The sequence below is a fragment of the Zootermopsis nevadensis genome, unplaced genomic scaffold (genome assembly GCF_977971745.1).
Source record: "Zootermopsis nevadensis isolate Lab colony 2312 unplaced genomic scaffold, Znev_1.0 Znev_ptg000025l, whole genome shotgun sequence".
In the NCBI taxonomy this organism is placed as follows: domain Eukaryota; kingdom Metazoa; phylum Arthropoda; class Insecta; order Blattodea; family Termopsidae; genus Zootermopsis; species Zootermopsis nevadensis.
Genome location: NW_028259157.1, coordinates 4,462,882 through 4,478,044, shown reverse-complemented (window position 1 = coordinate 4,478,044; position 15,163 = coordinate 4,462,882). Strand labels below are relative to the sequence as shown.

Here is a 15,163-nt window from a genome sequence, read left to right as displayed (position 1 = left end):
CCTTGTTTCCCCACAGAGCAATGCAGCTTATCATTACCGTGGAATTTCTATTTCCACGGTCAACTACAGTGACTGGAGTCCGTTGTGGTTTTACCCAATTCGCACAGAACATTTGCATACCAGTTAAGAAGTCGTCTATTACGCAGTGTATTTCTATATGCGTCACCGGAACTTTGGATCCACGTTTAATAACAGGTAAGGATGAACAGCTGACAGTTGCTAATTGTATTTAGATATGTGAAAAGAAATCTGAATCAAATAAAATTCTAGTATCATAATTTTAGTACCACCAAGAAAAAGTAGTCACAACTTAATGGCTAAAAATGTCGCCTAGAAAATAAAATTGCAATTGACGTTAAAATAACAGAGCAAATGAGCGAGTTCAGTTTCCTTGCCTGTTGTATGTCTTGTTTATTGATAAAGATATCGAAAACATAGTTCCAAGACTTTAACCATAACTTAAACTCATTTTTAAAGGAAGCACATACTAAATTTTATAAATCAATGGCCTTCCTAACGCGTATATATGGATCTAAAACAAGTCAATCATGCCTTCGTATTCTGACATTATAAAAGCATGCATGAAACTTTAACTGGACTGAATCCTACTCTTTCACATTATCTTACGGCATACATTGTTATTTTCTATCCATTACCCTCTTTTCTGTGCCCGGGCATCCCAAGTGATCTTTTCCCTTGAGGATTTTCCGACAGATCCTTTGTAGACATTCGTAACCTTTCCCATCCGTGCCACGTACCCCGCCAATCATATCCCCCTTGAGTTGATCATCCTAATAATCGGTGAAGAGCTTCTCAATATTCAGTTTTCTCGAGTCTCCTAGCACTTCATTCTTCTTAGATCGAAACTTTCTCGTACGCACCCTCGTCTCAAATATCTGAGTTTGTGCCTTTCATTAAAGGACAGACACAAAGTTTTATATTCATACTGAACAACAGGTAAAGTATGGTTACCTTTACCTTAATATTTACGTTTTTATGAGACGGGGAGTATTCTGTTGACAAAACACAAACATACTGTTTTCTCTGTGTTTGCTTCCAGACAAACATTTGAACTAGCGTCTAAGAAAATTTTTTTCTATATGGTTATGTTTTAATTCAATAAATCAACACCAGATGTGTCCGATTCATACACGGTCCTTTCTGATTTTCTTGGATCGTCCTAAATGCGTGCTCTAAAGCAGTGGTATTCAACCTTTTTTTTGTTCGCGTACCCCCAGATATAATTCTCTTCAACTTTGTACCCCCAAAGTTGTTGGTGTATAATTCAAGTCATACATAGTATATAATCTACATCTAAAATCAATTAAATAAATTACATTAATGATTATTCAGTGTTTATCATAAAATACTATATATATTTTTAAATTTCACGTACCCCCTAAGATGTCTTCGCGTTCCCCCAGGGGTACGCGTACCCGAGGTTGAACACCACTGTTCTAAAGCAAAGCTAGGCAGCAATGACGATAATACACGTCATCCTTCCGGACCAGTCTGATTAGAAAAAGAATCAGACACAAATGTATATTTAATGTGTAAGTTACGAGCGTCACATTCATTCAAACACATTTTGATTGTCGTTCTACATTTTGACGACAGTGGTATATTTTCATTGTTATGGCGATTTATTTGGATTTTATCTTCTGTGGTTTAAAATGATGCATAAAACTCCGTCCTCGGGTAAGATAAGGTAAAATAAAGTTTTTTTTAGTGCTTCGTAACTAACCACTACGGGATATAAAACGAAGATCGAGAAAAAATCACCATTCGAACAGGATGCAGAGGTATGCGTGGTAGAAGTGAAGCTCCGAACAGTCTTAACCTCGGTATCAGATGGATGTAAAACATTTAAAGACCCATTAGATCAGTATTAAATGTTATATCACAGACAGATATGTCCAAATAAAATGTCATGACATTTAAATTAACCTAATCAGTTTCACGGGCTACCAACTAAATGAGAACGTGGTACAATTCATCTCTCCCGAGTCACTGGCTTTCTGGAAGTATTACCGAAAATTCCCGAAATCCGTCTAAACCAGTTTATCCTGTGAAAGACTTGAATTATTACTGAAACTTAAAGTAACAACATAAGAGCGACTGGTGTTTGTTAAGACCTAAACATTACTAAAGCAACAGTAGTCGCTGTCAGTCTAGATTACGTTACTTAGGTTATGCTTTAGTAATAATTACTACTTATAGTTTTGCCTAGGACGAAGCAGTTTGACGGATTTCGGGGTTATTTCCGGCAACACGCACAGACAGCAGACAGGGGCATTTCCCCACTGTACGAGGTGCGATCGGAAAGTTTCAAGACTGTGTCAATATCGTGTGAACCGATGATGATGACGAGCGTTCTGGACGACCATCTTCGAGCACAACGCCCGAAAATGTTACGAAGATTCGGCAGGCCATTCACGAAGATCGATGTCGTACCATCAACGACTTGTGCGACATTGTTGGGATAGGCTATGGGACCTGTCAGCTGATTCTAAAGGAAGAACTCCACATGCGACGCATCATGACAACGCGCCAGCGCACACCGCCCTCAAAGTTCAGCAGGTTTTGGCCTCAAACACCATGGCCGTCATCCCGCACCCTCCTAATTCGCCGTGTGACTTCTTCCTCTTCCCAAAGATGAAAATTCAGCTAAATGGAAGGAGATTTGAGGCGATAGAAGAGATTCAGGCAGAATCGCAGATGGTGCTTGACAGGCTGACAAAGAAAGATTTCCAGGGATGCTTCCAGGCTTTGCAGCGGCGCTGCGATCGTTGTGTTCACTCCCAGGGGAACTACTTCCAGGGTGATGGATGAATTTAATACCTGAGATAAGTGTACGGGTTTTTATAGGCGCAGTCTAGAAACTTTCCGATCGCACCTCGTACTGTAGTTCTTTCTCCAAAATCTGATAAATGCAGAATATGTGGTCACTAGCTGGTCACAGCGTGTAGTCTGGTAGATGATTCACAAGTACTTGCTGGTTCCATCATCCGGGCGCCCTGATGATGTAGACCTCAAGCAAATATGAAACATCGGTAAACTTTACCAGACCTACACGGCGTAACAACGCACAAAAGAGACATCTTCGGTAGTTGTTCTGTTACGTCGCAATTCACATTCAACACATCCAATAATTTTATCTGACGACAAGGAAAGGATACAAACTTAGTATGAACTTTACCTTTTGTATTTCGTAAAAAGTCCTTCTAGTTCATAACATACTGTGTTAAAAAATAATTGCAGAGTTTATTCGCCTTTCGGGCTTAAATCTTTTGAGATTTTTTTTATGTGTATGACCTAAAGGCTTCCTAGGTCGTTGCTTCTTGCATCTTCCTCTCTTTGCTTTGGTAATTCCGCTTAATGACTTGAATAACATGTTGATTCTTAATTCTTTTCACTGAATACTGTCAACATTTAACTCGACATTAAATTGCTTGCTAGAGGAAACAAACGGAAAAATGGCTTCAAATTTGCATGCCGATATGCTCACTTGAACACTTACATGCGCCTTCCAGTAAAAGGCTGACGCACTTGCTTGGAAAATTTACCGCGATATAGCCCGCCTATTCTTAGAACAGAATACAAACGAGCTTACCAGTGGCCTGAAACATAATTTGGTTTCAAGATGACTGACTTAGGAGATGTTGAGCCGTATAGACTTGTAGAAATTTACCGACTTTTCAGAGATGTTTGCTGCCCTGATGATGGAGGCAGCAAGCAGTGAACGTCGGTAAACTACCAGACAACACGGTGAAACTTCTTAGAGACAGTCATCTTCGTACTCGCCGATGTGAGAACCTGAAATCTCACAATTTGGTTTGTATGCCCAGTGGACGTTTTTCTTTTTTTGGGAAGGGGGGCAACTATTGTCGCGCTCCACTACCCGAGTCTGGACGAAATGCCGTCACTCCTCTTGTAGAAAACACGAGCACACGAGAAGAGTCGAACACAACATACCAACTAAGGATTTAAGCTTTTCCGTGTTGAATTTTAAAGGATATATTTTAAAATTTGTGTACAATTCCATTTTGTACGAAACGCTGTAAGATGACGGGTTATTTTTCAGCAACAGTGACACTTCTCGCTTGTAGGGTTCGAAATGTGAAGGGTTTTTAGACCGAGCCCAACTATGTCATGAGTTATATCTTAATTGCGTCATGCTTGTGTTCTTCAATACAATAATTTTATTCACCGTCTTTACACAAGCTTATAGATTGTTAAAATCACATAAAATTATAACATTTCAACATTTGATATTGTTACATTTTAAAATGACGACATGTTTCGATGTTCATTCCATCATCGTCAGGTCTATCAATCAAGATTAAAAACTGTTGCATCTGCTGCTCTGCGTATACTGATTTTGTTCTATCCGTTAGATTTTATTTGTTTAACCTCCAGGCTTCTTCCATTTAATTTTGAGGGCTGCGCCTGGATGCCTTAAATCTGCAAAATCTACCGTTCCGTAATATCGGACACGCACCTCACACACAACCCGGTATGTTATAATACTTTAAATATTTTGTGATTACTTTTCTTTTGCTTGTATTACGATATATTAAGTAATTCTTTAAAATTATTCCATTTCCTATGTCAGTAGCCAGGATCACGATATGAAAATTGATTTTGCAGATTTAAGGCATCCAGGCGCAGCCCTCAAAATTAAATGGAAGAAGCCTGGAGGTTAAACAAATAAAATCTAACGGATAGAACAAAATCAGTATACGCAGAGCAGCAGATGCAACAGTTTTTAATCTTGATTGATAGACCTGACGATGATGGAATGAACATCGAAACATGTCGTCATTTTAAAATGTAACAATATCAAATGTTGAAATGTTATAATTTTATGTGATTTTAACAATCTATAAGCTTGTGTAAAGACGGTGAATAAAATTATTGTATGTCATGAGTATAAGATGAGTGCAATTATAAATAACTTTTCTTTTGAAAAAAGAATGGCCGACGACGGATGGATGGCGAATTCTTCGTAATGTAATTTCCTCCGGTCAATTCATTGTATGGATTCGCAAATCCTTTCACATCCAAGACATTTGTGAGATTCCTTGAAATAGTTGACGGTTAACCTATCCTAAAACGTGGAAAATAACTCCGTTTTAATTTTCCACTTCTCAAGGTAAACTGCTGTAAGTTTGGAGACGGCCTTCAGCTCCGCGCACACAGCCGTGTCCAACTTACGAGCACAACGCATTGTCAACATCTGCGCACAAGAGGTCATGCGTTTTCTTACAATGATACACATAAACGCTTAATAAGAATAAGCCTACTGTTACCTCATTTTGGAATAGCTCAGGACTTAGAACCCTCTCTTCTAGTGGTCCTAGTATCCTCTTCCGCCATTGCAAATTCAGAATCATCATGTCCGATGAGCGCGAACCGGAGAAGCTATGTGTTATTCACGTTGTGTGCGGGCAGATGTAGGCCCCGTGTAATGCATTCACATTTGCTGCTAGATCGTTGGAATGGAGGTCACACACCTCTCTCCTACGCGTCCATTTATAAGCTTTGTAGAAAACACACCTTTCAATTAATTTTACTTTCTTATACAAGTTGCCAGTACGTAGAACGGAGTAAGAATTTTCATCCTATAAAAATCTACATCCCTTTTGAGGAACGATCACTATTTTATACACTCACAAACCCGAAATATAAATCCAATTTTCGAATGGTGTCCATTTATCACACCTGAAACTTCTAAATGGTTTAGAGTTCATCCATCCATCGGAACTGTGATCACGAGAAATTTACGACAAAATTTTCTCCGACACTTTCTAGAGGAACCATATGTTACATGATTCACACAAAAAACTTTAATTAAAATCAATGACCGTCTTCTGGGATGTTGGGTCGTGTAGTCTGGTAAAAGCTTACCGAAGTTTGAGAGGTGCTCACTGCTTCCATCATCAGGGCGATGAATATGATGACGGAGGCAGTATGACCTCTAAAACGTTGGTAAACATCTACCAGACTACACGGCGCAACAACCCAGAAGACAGAAATCTTCAAAATCATACTGTTATATGTTGCCAAATCCGGAGAGTTGTTTATGAACGTCCTGGTGTTACCGTAACGCTTTATGTGTGTATTCTGGTTGTACACGGTTCAAATCCCGATCGGTTTATCGGTTATCCAGATCAATGGTTTTCGTAGCTTTCTCCAGTCATCCGAAGTGAATGCTGGGATAGTACTTTCAAATAATCCCCGACAGGGTGCATCCAAACCCTTCGATTCAGATGATGTAATACAACCCGGATTGTTGGATTTTTTGAACCTATTTATTGTCTGATGTTTTATGACACGAATCCAGATCCAAAATGCTTGTCTACTCATTCTTTGTACGCTATATAACAACGGAAATTGAAATAACTTCGTTAAATAGCATGAGAATCAATCAAATGCAAGTTTCAAAGCTGCTTTGTGTTGAATACTGCTGATTAAAAAAAATAACTCCCCCCTCCCTTAAGTAAAATTCTAGATACGCTAGTGAGCAACTTTATTGTAACAAACGTTTACAGGCAGCTGCTGGCTGTGACAAGTTCACCTGCCAGGTAAATTATTGTTCTGGTTTTGTTTAGTCTGGAACCCGAGACAGGTGTGCCTTTGTGCGCAACTCTGCTGTGTTTTGGATAAACAGAATGTATTGGGATTACAGAAAATTAGGAATATCCTGTCTACTTCCTGCATTACGTAATGGACATGGCGAAAACGAAATGTTTACTCTTACTTTCTTACTTTCTGTCAATCAAATGTCCGGCAGAGGGAAATCCACAGTTGCACTGCCATTATACAACCTCGATTTACTAATCCTGAACGACACTTCTACTCTGTTGTTTATTTAATGACGATTTGTACAACTTCACGTAGTTTGTAGCTTCGAGTTTTGGATGACGATAACTTATGAAACTGTGGAATGAAACGGTCATAGTGTGTGTTGAGGCCAAATGAGAGTGAATAAAAAAATTAAAATAAATTAAGAATATATTCAAATTTCTTGAAATGCTTCTCTCCTTTTAAATGCTAATGGCACTAGCACACCTTCCTTTGGAGGGCCGCGATCCGCCGCAGAATGTGCGACAGAATCGGCGCATGCAAACGCACTTCATTGTTTTTTACCACCTGTTGGTACCTTTTATATATATGTACTTGCAGACGTACTAACGTTTAATTTTCTAAAAGAACGTCGTGCGGTGCATGATCGTATGACCTAGTTTAAAAGTAAATACGCCTTATCGTGGACCTGTATAACGACAACATTTGACTTCCTACCTTGAACACGTAGGTCGCATGCTTTCCGAAGAACAGCTGCAACGCTTTAAGCGCCACAGTAAAATCTGATGCGAAACTTCCCCTGTAATTTCAGAACTCTGAGCTTCCATATTGTTTATATAGGCTCTGCCATCGGGAAGGGTGTGGATTCTTTCCCTAGACGCCATTGGTTCTGGTCCGCCAGCCTGCTTGTTTGGTGGGCATCAGCGGCTGTTTCATCGGGGGCAAGGCTGCCACAGCTTTAAGCTGAAGAATCATCTACGTTCAAAATGCGCGACACGAACGACGGCGCTGAGATTTGACCGCTAATGCGCATCTATTGCCACGTGCCCTCGTCAGCCAATCAACAGTCACTTGCTGTACTCTCGCTTGGGTGGTCGGTATATAAAGTATCCAGTTACTCAGCGTGAAGCTGACTCCATCTTGTCAGTCCACGATGTTGCCAAAACGCAAGAACAAACTGTGGAATCGTGCGATATAAGCGTTGGAAATGTGGACAGAATTAGCAAGGACAACGTCGCAATTTGTCTCTCTCTCTCTCTCTCTCCCTTTCTCTGCGCGCCGCCCGACTTCGTTCGCGTCGGTAACTTTGATGCCGGAGGTTAAGAATGAGTGGAGCTTTCCCCCCTCCCGCTGTCTCAATTATAGCGTTGTACTTAGTCACAGAAGCAGCTGTACCGTTACCTAAAACCGACAGTTTCTATTACAGGAATTCCGTTTCTATATACCACAAGAACGGTAGCATACAAGTTGGAGTGTCGATAGCCATTCCTTTTGTCTGTGAATGAAATACTTGGGACAAAATCGTGCGCTTCGCCTACGCCAAAAGCTTACAGGTAGAAGAAAAACAAACGCATATTCTATGTGAACCAAAGACATAACTGACATAGGAACTGAGACAGCAAACTACAAAATACTGCGACTGGAAAGTAACGTTTGTAGTATGGACAGCATTTGCTTTCTTGTTTGCTATCTCTCCACCCTTCTGAAGCAAGACTAAAATGAGCGAGAAATCAGTTGGAAGACTGGTGTAAATGGGAGGAAAATACTAAAATTATTCTCGAGGAAATAAGTTAATTAATTAGTCTTGTGAATATGGTTAGAAACTTTTTGTTTCCATAAATACGGGAGCTGAGGGGCCATTAACTCTCTAGGAAGACTGTCCTCCACGGAGCTGATTACGTAGTTATCTCAGCCAATCCATTAGTTAGTTTATCAGGCCCTAACATTTTAGTGTTGCGATTAATCCTGTTAGAAAAATACATACTTCGAAACACAGTCTCGTTTCCAATTCAGCTTCGCCTGAAATGTATTCTCATTTATTTAATTCAGTTATACAAACAGAAAACTCGTGTCGCAGTAGCCCTACATACACTTAAAAGTAAGCGCTGGTATGAGTCACTGTAGCTCAGTCAGGAAAGCGGCTAACTACGGGCTTGAAGGCAGAAGGTTTCCTCTCTGCAGGAGTGGGGTCGTTTTATCACGTCCAGACCAGGTCTGGCGCTCAACCAGTCCTTCACGGTGCGCTGCGCGGACTCAGGGGCAACGTCTTACTTTTCTGTGCAGACTTCCATTAAATTCCGACGAATGGTTCATGACTTAAAAGACTCGACCGACGGTCAGATAGAAATGCGTGCCCCAAGGAGTTTTTAATTTTTGGATTGGCTAGAGTGAAATAAATATAAAATCTGCATTAATATTACGGATTATGAATTAAAGAGATGACGTTTCTACAGTGTGGCCCAATATAAAGCAGCTTAAAAGACGATAGTATCTCTGAATGAACATGAGGAGAATTACGGTGTTACTGCATCAACATTGTTAACATTCTTATGCTTGTTTTTCAGTTAATAGGATGCAAAACTGCGATGAATGAGTCTAAAAATGCTTCTATTGAGAGTCTCTGAAGTACAGCATTTTTCGAGGCTTTCAACAAACAAAATGTGTAGGATGTACGCGAATCATCACACGTAAATTTTAAAACATACTATGCTGCATTGTTTTGAAGCATAAGAAGTTGCTTTTAGTTTAAATTTCTCAAATGTATTATTATTATTATGGCATTTTTGGGGTAAAAAATGTAATTTTACAACTGTTCTGTATCCTACTTCAAGCTGTTTTATTCTGGGCCATATTCTGTATATGTCAACCTACATGTGCATTGTGTTATGCAAAGTAGAAAGCAATTTAGTATGTCGAAGTGAATGGTACTTAGCGAAATAAATCATTACAGGCGACTGAACTGGTGTTCGGTTAGTGATTCGAATGCAAAGTGTACAATAAATAAATGTTAATTAAATTGGGCAAGTTGATACAGGAAATTGAGAACAGTACAGGATATTGATAATTAAAGATAGTCGAAAGCTGTTATGAATTTGTCTTCACTGAACAAGGAGAAAGCAAGGTGGCCACGTATTCGGCAAAGGAAGCTGTAAAGATGACCAGAATGTTAATGCCAGACATCTGGAACACAGAACAGGTTCAGATGCTTGACAACATGTGAACGAATCGCAATATAAAATAGATTAGTTAATCAGATACGAAATTTCCTGTTTTAATACATTTCGTCAGAACGATAACTGAGTATGCGTTTTTATGTTCTTTCAGTTGATTTTTATGGTTGTAATACTTCTCCTTCTGTATGAAGAATAACGAATGGATATCCTCGTAAACTAATTTCTAAAACGAATATTTCGACTTAAGAGAGATTTAACTAATAAGTACAAAAGAAAATTGCAAAATTCTAAAATTCAAAATGTGTACACTTCAGCCATATTTATGTGGTGAATCGAAATATATCAGCAAGGTACAGACATACAACTTTTATTGCTTATCATAGAAGCATAATCACCAGGGGAAAGCGACACGCATGGCAGAATACTAAACGGATATTAACAAACACAGATAATACCAACATACAAAATAGTTCAGGGTTGTGTTAAATGGAGGACATTTGTGTTATGGTAACGAGCCTTCTGTCTTTATAACAACAAAAAATTAATGAATGTTGATTACCTGTCTATTATTGATCTTTACATTAAATTATTTTACACATGTTAGGTACCACACTCATTTTTCCACTAGTTTCTAACTGTATCAGTGCTGTCAATCATTTTATTGCTTCCTGTAAAAACATGACGCCTTTTCATACAAAGTCGGCGGCGTCAGATATGTGACAGCAGTGACGAAGCGTTCATGTCAACCGTGTTAGCCTGGCTAACACGGTTAACTCCCCTGGTTGACAGCATTTCCATTGAACTTTTTTTTCGAGGCAGTGCACAACGTTTAAATTAACGTTCGATCTTTGTCTAAGCACCAGGCTAAGCTAAATCTTAACATTGGCGCTAAATTCAGATGAATGGCCGGGTTCACGCTCCGGTTATTTTTCTCACGCGAATAAAACATCGAGTTCTAGACTGGGTCGGTTCCAGAGCCGATCTGGTCAAGGTGGCGAAGAATTACTGTCTCTGTTAGCAACCGACCGTCAGTCGCCCATTTAAGTGCATCAGGTAACTAATCTGAATTTTATTAAGTTACAACGGCCTTGTTGTTTATGCAGATGTAATGAGAGTTAACTCTACGTACATCCATAAAGGTGGCATCCAGGGCCTTAGGAAACCAAAGAAAGATGGAAACATACCAATAGAATTTATAAGAAATGTAAATTTAACCATATTACTTAACTCTGACATAATGAAGAGCTCCATAAGCTGTACTCACCAAATATAATTAAACATATCAAGTAAAGGAGGATGAGATGGGCAAGGCATGTAGCCTGCATGGGATAGAACAGGAATGTATATAGAGTTTTGGTGAACAAACCAGAAGAAAAGAGACCATTAGAAAGACCTAAACGTTGGTGAGAGGATAATATTAAAATTAATCTTAGATAAATATGACGGGGTGATATGGACTGGATTCTTTTAGCTCAGGACAGGAACCAATGGCGGGCTCTTGTGAACACGGTAATGAACATTCGGGTTCCATAAAATGTTGGGAATTTCTTAAGTGTCTGAGCGACTGTTGGCTTCTCAAGAAGGATTCGGCTCCATAGAGTAAGTACCTGACTGTAATTAATAAGATTTAGTAATATTTACATCCGCGGATGAAATGAGAGTGTGTGTTCTTTTGAAAAGAGGGTCTGGAAAACGAAAAAAAAGTTATCCAAAGCCATGACATAGCTTAAATTGTTGTACGCCATTGTAACGTAAGTTAACGCTTCTGTGGTGTATGAAAGCGTTGTTTGGATTTTATGATCAAGCAATCCGCACCACAGGTAGCCGAAGCTCTTGGGGCCTTGACCCTTGAGGAGGGGCCATGGACGACAGAGCTTGGCGTCTCTTTCTCAGGAAGAATTCCTAGACTGATAACTGACAGCTAAACAGTCTGTGAGCCATGTCCGAACGTGATTTCAACAAGTCAATAAACATCAGATAAGCGGAAGTAAGCACAGATATCGTACTTAAGGCATGCTCATAGAGAAGAGTTCAATAATATCATATCCTTTAAGATAGCAACAACGTGTGTAGAAACGTGCATTAACACCAACAGCGGTTGTGAACAAAACTGAATGCGTTCACTATCGATGTTTTTGTCAGCAGTGTTGACGAAACGAACACTCTACGTCCAAAACCACTTCTTTCATGCGAATTTGTTTGGTCCATATTAGTTGCAAGCTTCGGACACAATTTCAATTATATGATGAAAACGTCGGCAAACTTCTACCAGAGCGCTCCGCGCTGTAACCGGGAAGACAGGCATCTTTATACTCGCTGCCGTGAGAACCTGTAATCTCACGGAGGAAAAGAAGTTTGTTGCACACAATGTTTGCGTTCGCCTTGATCTGTACACAACTTTAAAAGTAATCTATCTTACTACGAGACCAGCAAGTGCCGGTCAGAAATGAAGCCCGACGTAGAACTGAGAGTTTGATATGTGCTGCTTTGTCAGTCTATCGCACACCTCATAGGGTGGTGAATGATGGGTTCGGAGCAAAGGTGTGATGATGCTGAACAAGGACGAACCGAAGAACTAGGACAAAACTCTCCAATAGTGCCAATTTGTCCACCACGAAACTCAAGTTAAGTCACCCGGGATTGAATCCTGGTCTCCACGGTGATGAACCAGCGTCTAAGCTACCTTCAACCACCCCAGAATTATACAAAAACTAGTGGAATACTGGCAGTTGCTTTATGTTGTAACGAACTTCGGTTGAGATTTTGGATTCTCACGGCGACGAGTATGAAGATGGCTGTCTTCTGGGTTGTTGCGCCGTGTAGTTTGATAGATATTTCTCGACGTCATCATCACTCTGATAATCTAGGCAGCAAGCTCCTCTGAAACGTCTGTCAATTTGTGTCAGACTACACGGAATACCATTCCAGAAGACAGCCATCTTCAAGAACGAATTCCTCATAACGTGAAAGCACCGAAATGTGAGAAGGAAAAATGAATGTTAATGTCAAAGTATAGACGTAGTTAACAAGCCACGAAATCTAATTACATGATTCATTAACTATTTAGTGGCTTCTGCTTGTGGGTGGAACAGCCATTATGGCTGCGTCTCAACTACTCGTGTGTTGAATGAATACGAAATAAGCGCAAGAACAAGTAGGTAATTGTTTGTCTCAAGAATGCGGGTTCGAATCCTGTCTGGCGTTAAAATTTTCAGTGTTAATATCGACAGGAGAGAAGATCTGTCAAAATATTGTGCCCCAAGATGCAGTGACTAACTCATATAAGCCTGTTCTAATTTTAACTAAACTTTACGTTGATCCTCAGATATTCGGATAAATTCCTCTGACAGTGTTCCATTTTGATTCATGCAAGAATTTCTTTACGCACTGTTCATTACATGGATGCAAAATGAATGTCTTCAGGCAGAAGGAAAAGATAGTTATTACATTTTCTTCTTCTAACTGTCTTGACAGAAAACTCACACAGAAATGTTAAAAGAAATAAGAATTTTTATTCGCAGATTGCTCAATTCGAGGGACGAAGCTTTAAACCCGTTTTAAAGATTAGATGAATAGTGATGACGTTTCGACGAGAAACTTAATTTAAGACCATGACAACAGAAGTCCTTACCGCCATGATTCAAGCAAGGTCTGCTTGAAAGGTTGTTACTCAACCTGTCAAGGAATTCCCAGCCATTTATGAAACCCGAAAGTTTATTGCCGCGAGATTCCACGTTCTCACGACGAAGAGTGAGAAGACTGTCTTCTGGTATGTTGTGGCGGGTAGTCTGGTAATCGCCCTGATGATGGAAGCCGTAAGCACCTTTAAAACATCGGTCAGTTTCAACATCCAACAAGACGGCTATAGCCATAAATTAAGTTCTTTTGCGTTAATTTTGGAGTTCTGTATGTCAAAAGAACATTTGCAGAGGGTAAATCATCATCATAAAATAACTACTTCTTTCTAGTTCTACTTTTGACCTTTGTGAAAGCGTTTTTCCCCAACAGAACGAATACAACAGTGCCCGTGAACAGTGGCTTCGTAATGACAAAATAACTCTTCTCGCCCTGATACTTCCGCAGAAATTTCTCTCTGAAAAGCGTTGTTCTTCGAGTTAAACTTATCGTGACAAAGAAACCAGCAGAATAAATGTATCAAACAAATAGCTATATAGAAGACAAACATAAAACAGATCTGCCATAGAACTGCAATTCCGTCATTAAGTTTTGGATTAATTACAACTTGTGTAACCGAAGGGTTGATAACCTGTGAGACCTGGGCGTGGTTGGGAGAGGAATGTCGAAATACATCTTGGGGAATGAAGGTGTGAAGTCTGGGAATGGATTAAATTTTACACCTCCATCATATTCTTAGTTGTTAAACCCATGATTTCAGGCAAAATTTTGGAATTTTACTTTATACATATGAAAAAGAAATCCTTTGTCTCTTTCTCAGTTTGAGAATCAGAAGCATTCTCTACCTATTGTCGACTTCATGTGAACCCTCAGCAAGTCGCTAAATTCTCCGCCTTTTATAGAACCAGAAGATTCATGAGACCTGCCACCAATCCCAGTCCTGATCCAGGTGAATCCAGTCTACACCCTCCAATCCTATTTCGCTACGTTCTGTTTTAATATAAACCTCACATCTGCTTCTAGGTCTTCCGGGTGTGTGGTGCCTCCAGGCTTCACAAACAGAATTTTATATTCATTTTTACCCCCCCCCCCCCCCCCCCCCCCCAATACGCGTTGTACTCCTCGTTATGCAGTTGTTTCAAGCCTCCTAACTCTTCATTCCTGTTCGGTGCAAATATTCTTCTAAGGACAATGTTCTCAAACCCCCTCAATCTGTGTTCTGCACTTAACGTCAGAGACAAGGTTTCTCACTAACTCAAAACAAGTAAAAATAAAATTAAATAGAAGGTTTCTTTAAAGAAATATTAGGATGGAAGTGGTTAAGCAAATTAATCATAGCAATTTCCGATGCATTACATTAAAATAAATTATCCAAAGGTACATCGATAATATGCAATATTATTCGGGTATACTATTAAAGTTTCCTTGTAAAACTAACTGGCAGCACAGTCGGTAACTTCGCGGAAAAGCACCACGTCCTAAACCGGTTCTCGTCACCCGCTCGACGATCAGCCATTCTCTGCTCCAACCAATTAAATGTTAGAAAAGTTGTATTTGCTTGAACAGCTTAAGATTTTTACAGATCGACCACTGCCATCTATCAATTGGAGCAATACGGGCTGCCTTTCGTAACAATGGATGCGCCAAGTTAATGTATCACTCTGCGAAACAGCTATTGCTCCAGACCTTTGCGTTCTGTGTTCATTCTCCAGCAGTGAGACTACGTTTCGTCCAGTCCTCAAAACTGTCTCCATTATTTCTGCTAC

General features: G+C 39.7%; 2 protein-coding genes across 7 annotated transcripts in view; one reads left to right on the top strand and one right to left on the bottom strand.

The window, feature by feature from the left end:
• Nucleotides 1–15,163, top strand: part of RhoGAPp190 (Rho GTPase-activating protein 190) — a 63,002-nt gene that overhangs the window by 13,625 nt on the left and 34,214 nt on the right. Inside the window, exon 2 of one of the 2 annotated variants that reach the window (XM_087356104.1) lies at nucleotides 17–195. The exons of the other annotated variant lie outside the window; for it this stretch is intronic. The gene's annotated coding sequence lies outside the window, so the exon portion shown is untranslated. The remainder of the gene's footprint in view (nucleotides 1–16; nucleotides 196–15,163) is intronic. 2 annotated transcript variants of the gene reach the window in all.
• LOC110828234 (beta-1,3-galactosyltransferase 5) overlaps nucleotides 1–15,163 on the bottom strand; it is a 32,831-nt gene that overhangs the window by 17,289 nt on the left and 379 nt on the right. For 2 of the 5 annotated variants that reach the window (XM_022060769.2, XM_022060771.2), the window contains exon 2: nucleotides 13,393–13,584. The exons of the other annotated variants lie outside the window; for them this stretch is intronic. Coding sequence is in view for 1 of the 2 variants with exons in the window: in XM_022060771.2 (XP_021916463.1) it covers nucleotides 13,393–13,398 (6 nt within the window). In the remaining variant the exon portion in view is untranslated. The remainder of the gene's footprint in view (nucleotides 1–13,392; nucleotides 13,585–15,163) is intronic. 5 annotated transcript variants of the gene reach the window in all.